We start from the raw sequence: 14,363 nt of genomic DNA on the forward strand, positions 1-14,363 counted from the left end.
CTCTTCCTCTTCCTCTTCTTCTTCTTCTTCTTCTTCTTCTTCTTCTTCTTCTTCTTCTTCTTCTTCTTCTTCTTCTTCTTCTTCTTCTTCTTCTTTTTTAAAGCTCATTGTTTCCTCTTAGGGTTGCTTGTAAGTACATAGCTATAGAGAAACTCCTCCCCTACACCTGGACCCCAGAGAAAAAAATTCCCAAAGTCCTCCCAGCCAATAGCACCTCAGGTAGAGTTGGACCTAATGAGCTCCTCCTGTATCCCTGCAGTCATTTTTGTAACCCACAGAGCTCAGAGCTGGATAAGGCTGCTGCTGATTTTCCCCACTTGGTAGATGGCTAACAACTTCTAATGCTATGAATCAAGTTAGCTAGAGGGGAAGCTTCCAAGTCAACATGAGCTTCATTTTTCCATGTTCCCTGATTTATATAGGTGCTGCCTTCAGTGCCTGGTGTTTTACACCAATTTCTAGAGGTTTTCCAAAGCAAGAGCAATAGCCTGCAATTTTTTGGTTAGGGGATTTTATGTGAGTACATTGAATAACTTGAAAACAGGCACTGGACATTTTATGTAACAGTTTATGATGTCAGAGAGAGGCACTGTGTGCTTTGTGACAGTACTGTTCTACCTGACAGTGTTGCAGGGTCTGTATCAAGCAGACTCTGTTCGCTTTGTAGTGTCAATACCAGCTTAGTTTTCAGTCCTTAATGTTCATGAAGCCCTAGGTCATACAGGTCTCCAAGAGTTTATAAAAAGAACACATTAAATATAATCTTGAGGACCCTGGAGATGTCACAATAACAACATTTTTTATTCTGTTATTTTTAACTGAGAGCCGAAAAGTGAATATATTTAAAAATATAAATGCCAACACCTTAATTCACTTAAAAGCTCTTTCTTAAAAGACAAAGACTAAACCTATTTTAAATTATTAAAGCCAACACACTAATTTATTGAAAAAAAAACCAAGATATGCTTATTCCTTCATCAAATTACATTCAGTCTTTCTAACCATTTTGGTAGGGTGACATAAGGTGTTGAAAAGTTCTTCACAAATCCATGTGGTCGTGCATTCGTAGAACATAACCTTCTTTGGAAGATGATCTCAGCAGTGTGACTGATTTGAGCCCTAAATACAACATGAACACTGTCATTTTCAAAGGAGAGAAAACCACTCAGAGACTTGGAGTTAGGAAGACTACGATGAGAATACACTGACAGAGTTATACACATTGCAGATATTTGCCAAGAAATGCCCTTCCTTACCAGAATGGACCAGCAGCTAAGGATAAGAGAAGTATCTATATTCCTCCAGAACCTAGAGAGGGATGTGGCCCTACCAACACTTGGGTTCCACACTTAAAGGCTTACAATGATAAGAAACCCATCTTATAAGCCACCTAGTATGTGATGATTTCTTAGTCAGCTGAGATAGTATGACCACTATAAGAATAAACCAATAATCAGAATGGGAAAGACATTTTCTTTATATAAAGAAAATGTATATATATATATATATATATATATATATATATATATATAACTTTTCAGTTAAAAACAATGACATCATGAAATTTGAGCCCAGCTTCAGGAAGAGGAACTGCAGTTATTTCCAGACAGCCACTTAACACAGAAGGTTATGAGTTCAGAATCTAAGCCTAGGCCTCAAGAGCCCACCAGGTTGTTGATCCACCCGTGTCGGACTTTAAGCTCTATAGACTCAAAGTCTGTCCTTTCTGATGCTCAATGCTTGGTAGCTTCAATTTCAAAGCCTTTTGTGGATTCAACGACATGCTTGGTACTGGCTAAACGTTTTGGAATCTGGGCACAAAAAATTCAGAATTTCTTTTCTACCACCTTGGCCTGAAATTTGGAAAGGACTAAAAGAAAAGGAATGTTGAAAGTTAGTAGCCAAATATTTCTTTAATTCTGTATCCTTCACTTGGCTCTGAACCAGACTCCTGCCTATATGATTGTAATGCAGTGATAGAATATTAAATTCTAACCTATAGCTCATTGTGATTGGCATCCCATTAAATTCTGCCTGCAGTTAAATGAACACCAGGAAAGTACGCATCAGAGAGTGTGCAGGCTCTCGGCGAATGCTTCCGTTGGCACTGACCTGATACTTTTGGATTGGATCCTTATAAAACCTTGGCAACTGGAAAACTGTGCTGCAGATCTGAAACCTGCTTTTAAAAGTCAATTCTTTCTGGTATAAGGCACATCAAATTACATCTTACAGGGCTGACAAGGAGGTTTGTGAACGTAAGGAGACAGCCCGTTCACAGCACTGTACAAGTGCATGAGTCTGCAACATACCAAGGGCCATGTGCAGGCACAGATAGTCCAACAAGTTACCACACTAAAAAACAAAACAAACACTCATGTTTTAAAAATACTGCCAATCTTCACTCTGATTTACAGGCTAAATATTGCATTTCTCTGGCCATTAGCCTGGTTGCGTGTAGCATTTCATTTGTTTTCCTAGCCAAATTATTTAGTAGTTTCTTTGAGCTCATAGTCCAAATGAATATTCACTAGCTGGACATACTTAATAGTTAAATCTAACAAGTAAAATGTATCCAGATGTGTTACTCAGGTACATTATCTCTCAAGACACTGCCTGATTTGGTCTTTCCTGACAGTTTTCAAATTATAACAATTCATTACTTTCTGAAAAGCAAGACTTCTAAGTAATCCCAATTCCTATTCTTCCTCCAATCCCATGCCCATCAACATGCCTTATTCCCATTCGCTTCCCCCCCCCCCGCCAAAAAAAAAAAAAAAAAAAAAAAAAAACAATAAAAAAAAAAAAAAAAAAAAAACCTTCACTCTAACCAACTCTCCACTTCCCCTACTGTGGAAACATAAATGATCTCTAAGATCACACTTAATCTTGAGTGTTATATCAAGCCAGACCCTCCTGCCTAGATGCTTCTCACAGAGGAGTTCAAGCCAGATTCCAAGGACCTCCAAGTAAAACCTGTCACCTCACAGATCCCCTCTTCCTTGCTCCCTCTTCCTGTGGCACAGCCCAGCCTTCTTGAGTTCTCCCCGCAACCCATGATGTAGGAGAACACTATTGGCTATGTCCTAGATTATGCCTGACCAGAACATTCCAGTATCACTCCAGATTCAACAAGGCATTTAGTTAAATAATGCTGTCTCATAGAGGCTGTCCTTTTCTAATTATCTATATCTTCCTAATTTTATGTGTCCTGAAGCAGTCTTGTCATTCCTCATGCTTTCACAATTTTCTTGTTGTCCCTCTCTATCACTGTGGTACAGATTTTACAAGGATAAGTGCTTTGTTGTTAATGAACTGCTGATTACTGGTGCCAAGAAATAGAGTGGAGCTCACGAGGCATACAAAATGATTCTTTGATGATAGAATGAATGAATGAACAAATGAACGAATGAACAAATGAATGAGTGAATGAATGAATGACTGTTAAGGTTCTAACTAACTTAGAGAGTAAAAGTAAGGGCTTATGCAGGGTGAAAGACATAGCCATAATGAGTTTGCCAGAAGAGAACGTTATGCTTAGAACTACTTACTAAACATCTTATGGGAGAAATAAAAGAGACATCAACTAGCCTAAAGAATTAGGGAAACCTTTCACATTAACATGATCATATGAATAATGATAAGTGATGAAATCATGGGAAATTACAACAGTAAAGACACTGAGGGCTGAGAACGTGACGGAGGCAGGACACACCGCTCACGTCATTACAAGTGTCCTGTTCAGGAGGACTGAGGTAGGACTGTTTGAAAAGCTTTCTTCTGTTCCTTATGCCATAGCTGCAAGATCAACATTATCTTTACTTTACATATAAAGGCCCTGACTTAGAGAGTCAAACTTCATATGGTAACAGGGTAAATGACAGAGCCAGGGTGAAAGCCTGCCTGGCTCCTGACCGATTCTGTGTGCTTCTAGCTCAGGCTACATATTTTAAAAAAGAGAACATATATGGTCTCTGGCATTGGCTGTGGTCCCACATTATCCCCAGCCCAACTTCCATATGGTGAGATGATAAAAAAAAATATCCTTGATCATTTACTTCTAGGAACTAATGGCAACAATTTAACTTTCCTTTTAATGCCTATGGCTATACCGCTTTCAAACCAGGGCAATTCCCCTGCCTTAAAATGTTCTGTGATCAGAAACTGTGTCCCTACTTAACTGATTATATCTACTTTTTGCCCCCTGGCGGGGAAGATTGTGCTAAAATGGAATGTGTTTCCATGGGGTAGGAGTCACTATGCCCACGACTTTCTCTGCCAGACATTATCCTCCAGTACAGACATGGTGAATTTACCAAAGTAATAAAATGTAAGAGTTTTAGACTTAAAGAACAATCATCCATCCTTATTGTTTTGCAAGGAAAGCGTTTACAATCTTCCACTTATATAGCCATCAGAATAGAACCTACATTTAAAAACATCTATACAGAAGTGATATAAAAGTGAGATTTATTTCATTTTGATTGGCTTTTGTCATGATTTATATTCCTTTATACCTCCTTCCTTCCTCTATCCTTTCTGCCCTTCTTCTTTTCCCCTTCCCTCTATGACAAGGTTGAGCTAAAAAGCAATCAACAGGGTTTAGATAAATCCCATGAGATAGGAGATAATCTTTGGCACTTATACATCTGACAAAGGATTAATATACATAATATGTATATAATTTAAAAAAATAGAACATTTCAGACCATCTTGGAACTTATGATTCTTTTGCAAATGTCTCTGGGTACTGTGGATAGAGGTGTGAGCCACCATGCTAGTCTCATTCTCTAAACTATCCCATGATCATGAATACTAAAAGCTAGTATGTTTTGTGCCTAAAGCTACTAATAAACTGTACGCTGATTTTCTACTAGTTCTTGGAATACTAACTTTATATTCACAGGAATAGATACAATCCATCATCAAGTATGATAAAAATTTATTTTATCAACATAAACATACTACTGATTTCTTTAATTTTTTTCCTTTTTTTAAAACTTTTTTCGGTCATTTTTGTTTGTTTGTTTGTTTCCACAGCTCATGTTGAAACAACCCTAAAGACAACGCTATTATGAAGAGCAGCATTTGAGGACAAAATTTTGGCTCAGCCATCATCAAGATATTAGTGTCTTTTCTAAACTGTGAAATGAAGCAGCTTACTGACAGCCCTTCCCCCATAGCCCTGTTCTTTCAGTCCTGCACTGGCAGGACACATTGTGCTTCTTATGGAGACTGTGACAAAACATCACTCATGTTGGAAGCAGAGACTTGATCTCGGCAGACACCAAGCCTTCATAGCTTCTACCTTCCTGAACTATGGGAAATATATTCCACTGAAAATTACCCAGCCATAGTTCCTTTGCTTCAGCAGCAGATATTAAGATATAAACTATATTGGTTTTCTTAATAGTTTTTATCTTATGTCCTAAAAACTTTTTTTATTTTATATTTTACTTTCCATCCTAAGAAGTTGAGACATTGATGTGTGATAAAATATGACGTCAGTTCTATTTAGATAAAAGTGCTCCCTCCACTAGGAAGCACAGTGATACAAATGTGCTTAAATGTAGTCTACACTAATTACATTTTAGTGCATTTACAGAAGCAGGGACTTCTGTTACAGCCATAGATCCTTGAGAATGGGTGTGTACCCTGACTCATGTACCTATATTCACTTACTAATGCAGAATTCACACTGGTCCCATGTGAGGGAATCTCCTATAATCATGGAATGCTTGGTCTATAGTGTCTATTACAGAAGATATTGGTTTAAAAAAATGTAGTAGTATAATCTTGATTTTAAATTGATTTCATTTTTACCTGTCATTAGTAAGTTGAAGCATGAATCATATTTTATTATAATTAAATGTGCATTGACATATGGCGCTGAGGGGTATCTTATTCCATAGTGTTGTGTCACTAGAATGTTTGGTTATATGTTTTGCCTGCTATAATTCTAATACTTGAAAATATGTTTTACATTGAGAGAGTTTTTAACTTATTATCAAAGTCTCTTAGCTGCCAAAAGAGACCAATTAGCCATTCTTGTCTACATTTTTGCTCATACTGCCTGTCTAGACTTGTGTCTGGACCACCACCAACTGGCTAGCCATCAACTCTGCCCCCATAATTATTTCAGATGTTTATTCAAATCACTTTGCACTTCTGTTGTGTTGTAATCAAGATGGTGATTGTTAGAATCCAGATCAAGTCATTAAAGTAATTATCTGGACACAACTACAATAAAGATGAAAATCCATGAAGAAACATAACTTGTATTTCTTATCTCCATTATACACAGAGTACAAATCTTATTCCACTTGTATCTTTTAATGAATAAAATATTTATAATGTTACAATGTAGTAGCCCATTTATGAGATAATATATTATTTTCTCATCATAAGATTTAACTTTATTTAGGGCCACAAAGATGTATACTAGGCAAAGTTAGAGGATTAGGCAGTGAGATATTTTTAAATTTAAGGACTGTTACATAGTAAACAAACTACTCCAAAACCATAGCTCTCAAACTAGCCTTATTTCGTGAGGCAATTAGAGGGGTGAGCACATCATGTCTTTTACAGCCTGAATAGTTAGTATTATGTTCTTAATTAATTCTCATCTCCTTAGAATTAGGAGATTTCTGGCTCCTGAGTGACTAGTTGATGGCAAACACAACCTAGAAACTCTCCTATCATTTCAGTTTACTTTCACAGCCTGTGAAAATGGGAAATAGGTAATACCTAACTTTATAGACTTCAGAAAAGCTAAGTCCTAACAATTATGGAATAGCCTCTGGGGTGCATACAGTGATACGCTTCTCATCCTAACTACCACACAAGCAGAACCCTGCTGAAATAAACAAAAATAATTAAAGGAAGAAAATGTAACTAGCTATACATTTATGTTATGTATTTGTAAATTCATCAGCTTTAAAGGCTGCTTTCACTATCTTACTGTGTAAAGAATATAGTAGACTTAAGAACATTTCTTACAATTCTTAACTACAAAAGAATTTTGCAGAAAATTGTGCTGTGCTCGAGCAAACAGGATTTGTATTGTTACTCAGGCCCTCAAGCCTGTATGTGGTCCATTTTTACATCCTTTATGATTAAACTGCCTTAATAGCATTTTTTGGGACCCCACATAATACAAAAATTCGCCACATGTGGTATGAAAAGATTAGACATGTCTTAGGCAGGCAGGGACTTAAATCCTGCCTGATAATACTGTGGAGAAATTACACACCACAAAAGCAAGGGAGAAAGGGCAAAGGTTTAGCAAAAGGAAGATATAATCAGAGGACACAAGCCTTCATAAAAATCAAGCTTTTCTATCCCAGGCTATTATTTTATAAACCGGATCTCAGACTGTTGATCTTTCTAAATGATTGCAGCAGAATGCATGCACTTGTAGAAACAGTTGTTGATGATTTATATTTCGCACAAATTTGCACCAGGCTTTATTCCTTGAAAACACAATTTTCCTAATGGAACTGATTACTCAAATAAAATGAAAGTCTGGACATTAAGTTTGTATAAAGGTGGTACAATGGCCATATACAATTACTACACCACAATTGGGAAAACAGCAGTAAAAGCAGCAGCTAAATATAAACTCAGATGAGATCTGCTTTCAAAGGATAAAATAGTTCTGTTAGTGGAAAGTACTGACAAAATTTCCCCTCTTTTGTTTGCATCTCTCAAACTGCACAATGAATTTCCACTCTGTACTTTCTCTAAAAATATAGACAGTGATATATATATATATATATATATATATATATATATATATATATGTAATGAATGGGATCTCTTGGGTATACCATCTTCCTCAACACTTGGTGAGTTATTAAGAACTCTTAGTGATGTTTTCATGTTGCTCGAATGGCATTTACTGTAGCATCTATTAGCTATAATAATGCAATTTGTTTATCACAATGTTTATAATAAATGCAATAAGTGAGCTGTAGAGTACTCAGTATAAATGAGTTGAATGATGTAGCTCCATGTCTGCTTTCTAAAAGACATTCTGAATTCACATCCTGCTGACATAAGCTGATTTGTTCCTCTCTACCCATCTATTTAGGAAGAGACAAATAAGCCAATGGCAACTCTAGGAAAATAGTCAAGTTGCAGTGTAATACAAAAGTGATCTTTAATCCACACTAAGAGAGAACAGAGGCGATTTTAAATAAAATGCTGTGAGTAAAGATCAAAAATGAAGAAAATCATGAGGTCATTATTGGTCTTAATGAAAAGTTACTCAAGGCTGAAACATGTCCCTAAAGCAGAAGGAATCACCATTATCATTCTTTTGGGAAAAAATAAAATTCTTTACATGTTACCAATGAATTACCAATCAGTAACACTCAATTGGACACTTTATATTGTTCAATTGCTTCATCACAGTATGTGCCATCTATTAAGTAAAATAAATATTTATAGGAATCAGGGTCTGGTTTATTTATTGCTTTGTTGTTTCTTTTGCAGTCTTTGGGCAGGCTGAATCAGTTATTGAACACTGAGCTGCAGGGACAACTCCATTCTCTTGTTTTTTTGAGTGGCCAGTACTGAATGATATTGAAGGCATGATGACAGTGCTCTTGTAATACAGCATTGATCTGAGGAGGTGAGTGTACAATGATTAAGCATTAAAAGATGAACAGACACATAATCATAATCATATCTAATAAGCGCTCAAGAACATACATAGAGCTCTTGAGTGTGTTCCATTTGAGCACTTCCTGTAGGATCTCTTATTGTGCAACTTTGACTATTAGATGAGTGTGTGTTCTTTCTAGGTTCATCCATTTGCCTGCAAAAGTCAGGATGACCTTGTTCTTAATAGCTGAGTAGTATTCCATTGTGCAAATGAACCACATTTTCTGTAACTAGAAAACATTATCCTGATTGAGGTAACTCAGACCCAAAAGAATATGCATGGTGTGTACTCACTAATAAGAGGATATTAGCCAAAACAAACAAACAAACAAACAAACAAAACATCACCACCACAACAACAAACATACAGAATACACAAGATACAGTTCACAAAATTCAAAAGGCTCAACAAGCTGAAGTGCCCAAGTGAGGATGCCTCAGTCCCACTTGGGAGAGAGAAGAAAGGATTCACAAGTAGGAAGGGAAGGAGGAAAGGACTTGGGAGGGAAAGTGGACAGGGTGGGTTGGCAGTGGCAGGGAGAGGGTTACCTAATCTGGTATTTGGTGAGGGAAAAGGACTGAAGCCCTGAGGGCCAGCAGAAAGAATGTGAACAGGCAACCTCAGGAAATAGGAGGTTGAGAGGACCGCCCCACCCCCCAGAATGCACCAGAGACCTGGGAAGTGAGAGACTCCCAGTTCTCACTGGGAGAGACCTTAAATGAAATCCCTTTGACAGTAGGGAGAGGGAACTTACAGAGCCCACCTCCAGCAGGAAGACAGGACATCAAGTGAGGGATGGGGTTGCCACTCCACAGTCATGCCTCTGACCCATAATTGTTTTTGTCTGAAAGACTTACAGGAATGGAAATGGAGAGGAGTCTGAGGAAAAGAAGGTCCAGTGACAGGCCCAAAGTGGGATCCAGCTCAAGGGGAGGTCCCAAGGCCTGACACTATTACTGAGGCTATGGAGCACTCACAAAAAGGGACCTACTGTGACTGCCCTCTGAAAGACCAAACAAGCAGCTAAAAGAGTCAGATGCAGATGTTTGCACCAAACCAATGGACAGAAGCAGCTGATCCCTGTTGTTAAATTAGGGAAGGCTGAAAGAACATGAGGGAAGGTCGATCCTGTAGGAGGACCATCAGTCTGAATTAATCTGGATCCCCGAGATCTCTCAAACACTGGACCACCAAACAGACAGCATACACTGGCTGATATGAGGCCCCTAACACACCTACGGTAGAGGACTTCCAGGTCTGTGTTCATTCAGAGATGAAGCACCTAACCCTCTGGAGGCTGGAGGCCCCAGGGAGTTTAGAGGTCAGGTGGGGTGGGGGTATGGGGGTATCCACCCGGAGACAGGGTGGGGTGGGGAGGAGGTGGGGGAAGTGGTGTAGTTGGAGGGTGGATGGGGGTTGGCACGGAATGGAATATGAAGTGTAAAAAAATGAATTACAAATAAAATTAAACTAGAAAGGTGTGTGTTCTTTACTTCCTCCAACTTCTCTGAGCACTGTTAATAAGCTGCATGCACGTTCCTTCCTTTAAATAGTCTGCATGCTTTAAGTAGTCTGGGATAGTATTAGGGACCCAGTAGCTATTCACAAAATAGGATTGGACATTTTATGCCACTCTTTGTCTTCTACAGGTAAGAATATTTGTGAGCACACAGAGTTACATAGGTAAATTTAATATAACAATCACATTGAAGTGACAGACCATGTATCACTAGGAAGTGCTTCTAAGCAGCCGTCCGTAGTCAAACGTGTTTTGGCTCCATGATTTCAAGCCACTGCTGTTTATACAAAGCATAAGATAAAAGAAAACAACAATGGCAACAAACCAAAATAAAAAACAAACAAACAAAAAAACCAATCTGAATTTTAAAGTAGGAAGATTCAAAATGATTTCATTGAGGAAAGAGAAACTATGGTGTCCCTGGCAAGAAAGCCAGGCTGACTAAACCAGGATTATCAGAAATACAAAGTAATTGTGAGCTGTTATTCTTGAATATTACATGAACATAATTCTATAAAGTATTAGGATTATGTATTAATATTTCAGATATTGCAAAAATTTCATGTTTTGAAAGAGAACAAAGTCATGTTTACATTGCAATATTAAAATAATTTATAAGTATTTTCTATTTATAGTTTTGAGAGATTTTATAGTCAGTAAGGTTAAAATGAAGGTGTTGCATATATATGATCATACACACACATATATACATATACACATACACATATACATATGATAGACACATGCATATATCACAGCACAAGCATGAATGGGATCAGAAGACCGTTTAGGAGTCAGGTCTCTTACCACCAGCGATGGTACTCATGTTACCAGGTTTGACGTCAGTGCACTTAGCTGCTAAAACATCTCCACAGCCCTTTGTCTAGTTATTTAAATCAATTAAACAACACAACCTTCTTTGGAAGAAAATTCTGAGAGCAATTGAAGCTCTACCTGTGCATGGCTGGAGATGACACTTGGCCTCTTGTTTAGATCAGCTCTGTGGAGATGATGGCTGCAGTTGTCCTTAATTAGTCTACAGATCCCAATAAAGGCCCAGTGTTTATATCCATCATCCTAAAAGTTACCTCCCGGATTCTCCTCAGGATCCTCTGGGCCCTACTAACTGTTGAAAATGTATGTAGCACAATGCTTTTGAAGTTACTTTCTGGAATATACTTTTTATAAGATTATTGACCATTTCTGCTTTCAAGGATAATTATCCTACGTTGTCTCTGTAATCACAGCAACAAGAAAAAAGGCTGTGGATCTTCCCAAGATTCAGTCATTCACCAGGACTCAGGTGTCTTAATCTACTCTCTATGATCTTCACCACAGTGGAATCATAGACCCAAGATAGTGAGCCATTTCAATGATTGATTTTGATTTTTTTAAAGACAGGGTTGGGTTTCTCTGTGTAGCTCTGGCTGCCCTGAAACTTAATTTGTAGTCCAGGGTGCTCTCCAACTCAAAAACATCTGCCTACCTGTGCCTCCCCTTTGCTATGATAAAGGAAATGCACAACCACCACCCAAAAATATTGCTTTGTTTGCCTTTACTAGTTGATGTGGTTCTAACTTATATGTCATCTTTAAAAAGCATGTCTAATTGTATTTAAGTTAAACAGAGATTTTTAAAGAGAACATAAACCAATGGGAGCACAACAACAACAAAACATAGACTTAGTACTGGAAAGGAGGAGCTGGATTCCAGTATGTGATTATTATAAGTGCACGTTCAGTAAATTTAACTTTTACATAATAATGCTTTCATTGAATATAAGCTAACAAACTTTTCACCAGTAATTTGTTCCCTAAACCCTGAGGGTAATGAACAACCAAAAGTTTCCTTACTCATTTAATTTGTCCCATAAAATATATGGAAAATGTGTAAGCAAAGCTTAACAAGGTAGGGGAATGTTTTACTCTGAGACTGTCAAAATACAAATCATTAAATTTTAAGTTCTTTAAGGAGTGTCCAGCTCCTTTACTTTGGGACCATAGATTTTAGTGTGGTAATTAGATTTTGAGGATGGTGTAGAAATAGATGTAATTGCCCTATCCTGAACGTTTCTGTTCGACTTCTGATAGCTTCTTCAGCGTACTTAGTGAAGAAGTAAACTAATATTTAAGTTTCATATTAGGTTTCTGAGATTAAAAATTCCATGCTATTAGATTTTTTCTTTAATAGAATAAAAAATATGAAAAATGAATGGAAGATGATGCTGACAGAATGGTATCAACATGATAAGTTGCTTCATAGAAGAGAAGGATGGGGATTACTGGGATAAACTGTACCTTTCCCATTTATAATTTCCTATTATAATTTGAGTAAGGTTTCAGTGTCTCTTTAAAAGTCTAGTCCACTTTTTAAAGTGCTTAAGTTAAATGTGTTTTTCCTTCTGTATTGTCCCTTCAAAAACATTCTATGAAAGGATGCAAGGATGTTGTAGACAGTGAATATAAATGCTTTAAAAAATCGTCCTTCCAATGTAAGGGAGCAATCCAGTAAGCAGCACCTACCTACGGTATTTACATAAGTTTTTGTCTCCAGGTTCTTGCCTGAATGCATTTCTGCCCTCACTGAATATTGATGATGAATTATATGGAACTGTGAGCAAAATAAACCCTTTTCTACCTAAAAAAAAAAAAAAAAATCGTCCTTCCATTTTCATACTCACACTCAGGCTGAGTGGCCACCTTGATGGGTTGAGAACTCTCCCCTGGTCCCCACTCATTGTAGGCGACAACTCTGAAGGTGTACATGGCTTCTGGTTTCAAGTTTCCCACTGTAAGTTGAAGGGACCCAGGCTGGGTTGTATTCAAAGCTCGCTCCCTAGGAAATCAAAATGAAGAGAAATATTATCTTAATATGAAAGCATTAGCCAAACTTTGTTTGGTATACAGGGATAATGAGCAACCAAAAGGTTGCTTACTCATTTAATGTTGACTCTGGGACAAAAATCAGGCATTCCAAGGTTGATGATGAAAATTAAGTGAATGGAAAGGGCCAATAAGAAGACATTGCAAAGTCTGAGAGAGTGCAAGCCACCATCATTCTCATGGCAACCAGCAAGTTAAAGTCTTGTTTTTGACATTTTAAAATTTAGTTTTCAAAAGTCATGACAAGCAAAGAGCCTATAAAATAAGAAGAAACATCTGTAATCAGGACAGGAAGATTAAATTTTACAAAAGTCAGCTAAAGAGATAAGTCAAGGTTTAAATCATTCCACACTTTGGACTTTCTTAGTATTGTGTACAGATTCATTTATGCATTTTTTTTTGTTGTAAAGCAAAATGCAGATGAGAAGTATTTCTGTGTATATATCAAATGCTGGCTCCTATGGTTTCTTTAAGTTCACTTACAGGAATAATGGACATTTATATCTTTGTTAAAAAAAATGATAATACACACATGTCTCCTTGCCTTGTTCTTTAAACTACAACTCCATGTGTTCAACTGTTTACCAAAAAGGACATTTCTCCTGTTGGAGAAATGAATCTACAGACAGAAATAGGATTTGTAACACACAGTAAGAAATGAGAAATTCTGTGGCTGGTGACACTGACATTCAGCAAGGAGAACTAGTTAAATAAATTTTAAAGGACGACTCTAGACCTTCATGTGTTCACTGACCCTTAGTATATAATTGAAGACAAATTTAAGAATAGATTCTAAAACCATTGAATTGTTTCATACATTTTATTGCTTGACAATGTTTTTATAACTTCTCATGGGGATTTTGTGTAAATGTTAATTTTGTCACTGAGAGCTTTGTCTTATTTTTGGAGACATTTAAACTGATACCTATTTTGTCTAATGACAATTAGATTTTTCAGTTGTTTTATTAAGGGAATGCTTCAAACTTCATTGTGCACCACAGAACTAAAATTCAAAATCATAGTGCTGGTCACAGTGGTTATTGTCAAAAAGACCAAAATAATATTGAGTAAAGAGTACCAGAACTAAGATCCTTGTAGTCATTGGAGAAACATCATTCACAGACTTACCATATAATTTAACTCTTCTATTTACAAGAATATTGTCAAAATAAATGCTGCCAACTCTCAATAGACATCTGCACTCCCATGTTTATTGCTGTGTTCTTCTCAATAGCAAAGATTTGACAAACCTAGATATCCATCATGGATGAATGGTTAATCATGGGGTATACAT

At 37.1% G+C, this 14,363-nt stretch overlaps 1 protein-coding gene across 1 annotated transcript in view; it reads right to left on the bottom strand.

Moving 5' to 3' along the window:
• Nucleotides 1–14,363, bottom strand: part of Dcc (DCC netrin 1 receptor) — a 1,087,105-nt gene that overhangs the window by 312,268 nt on the left and 760,474 nt on the right. The window contains exon 9 of the mRNA XM_029546911.1: nt 12,868–13,022. Coding sequence (XP_029402771.1) covers nt 12,868–13,022 — 155 coding nt within the window. The remainder of the gene's footprint in view (nt 1–12,867; nt 13,023–14,363) is intronic.

This window comes from Mus pahari, chromosome 15 (assembly GCF_900095145.1).
Source record: "Mus pahari chromosome 15, PAHARI_EIJ_v1.1, whole genome shotgun sequence".
In the NCBI taxonomy this organism is placed as follows: domain Eukaryota; kingdom Metazoa; phylum Chordata; class Mammalia; order Rodentia; family Muridae; genus Mus; species Mus pahari.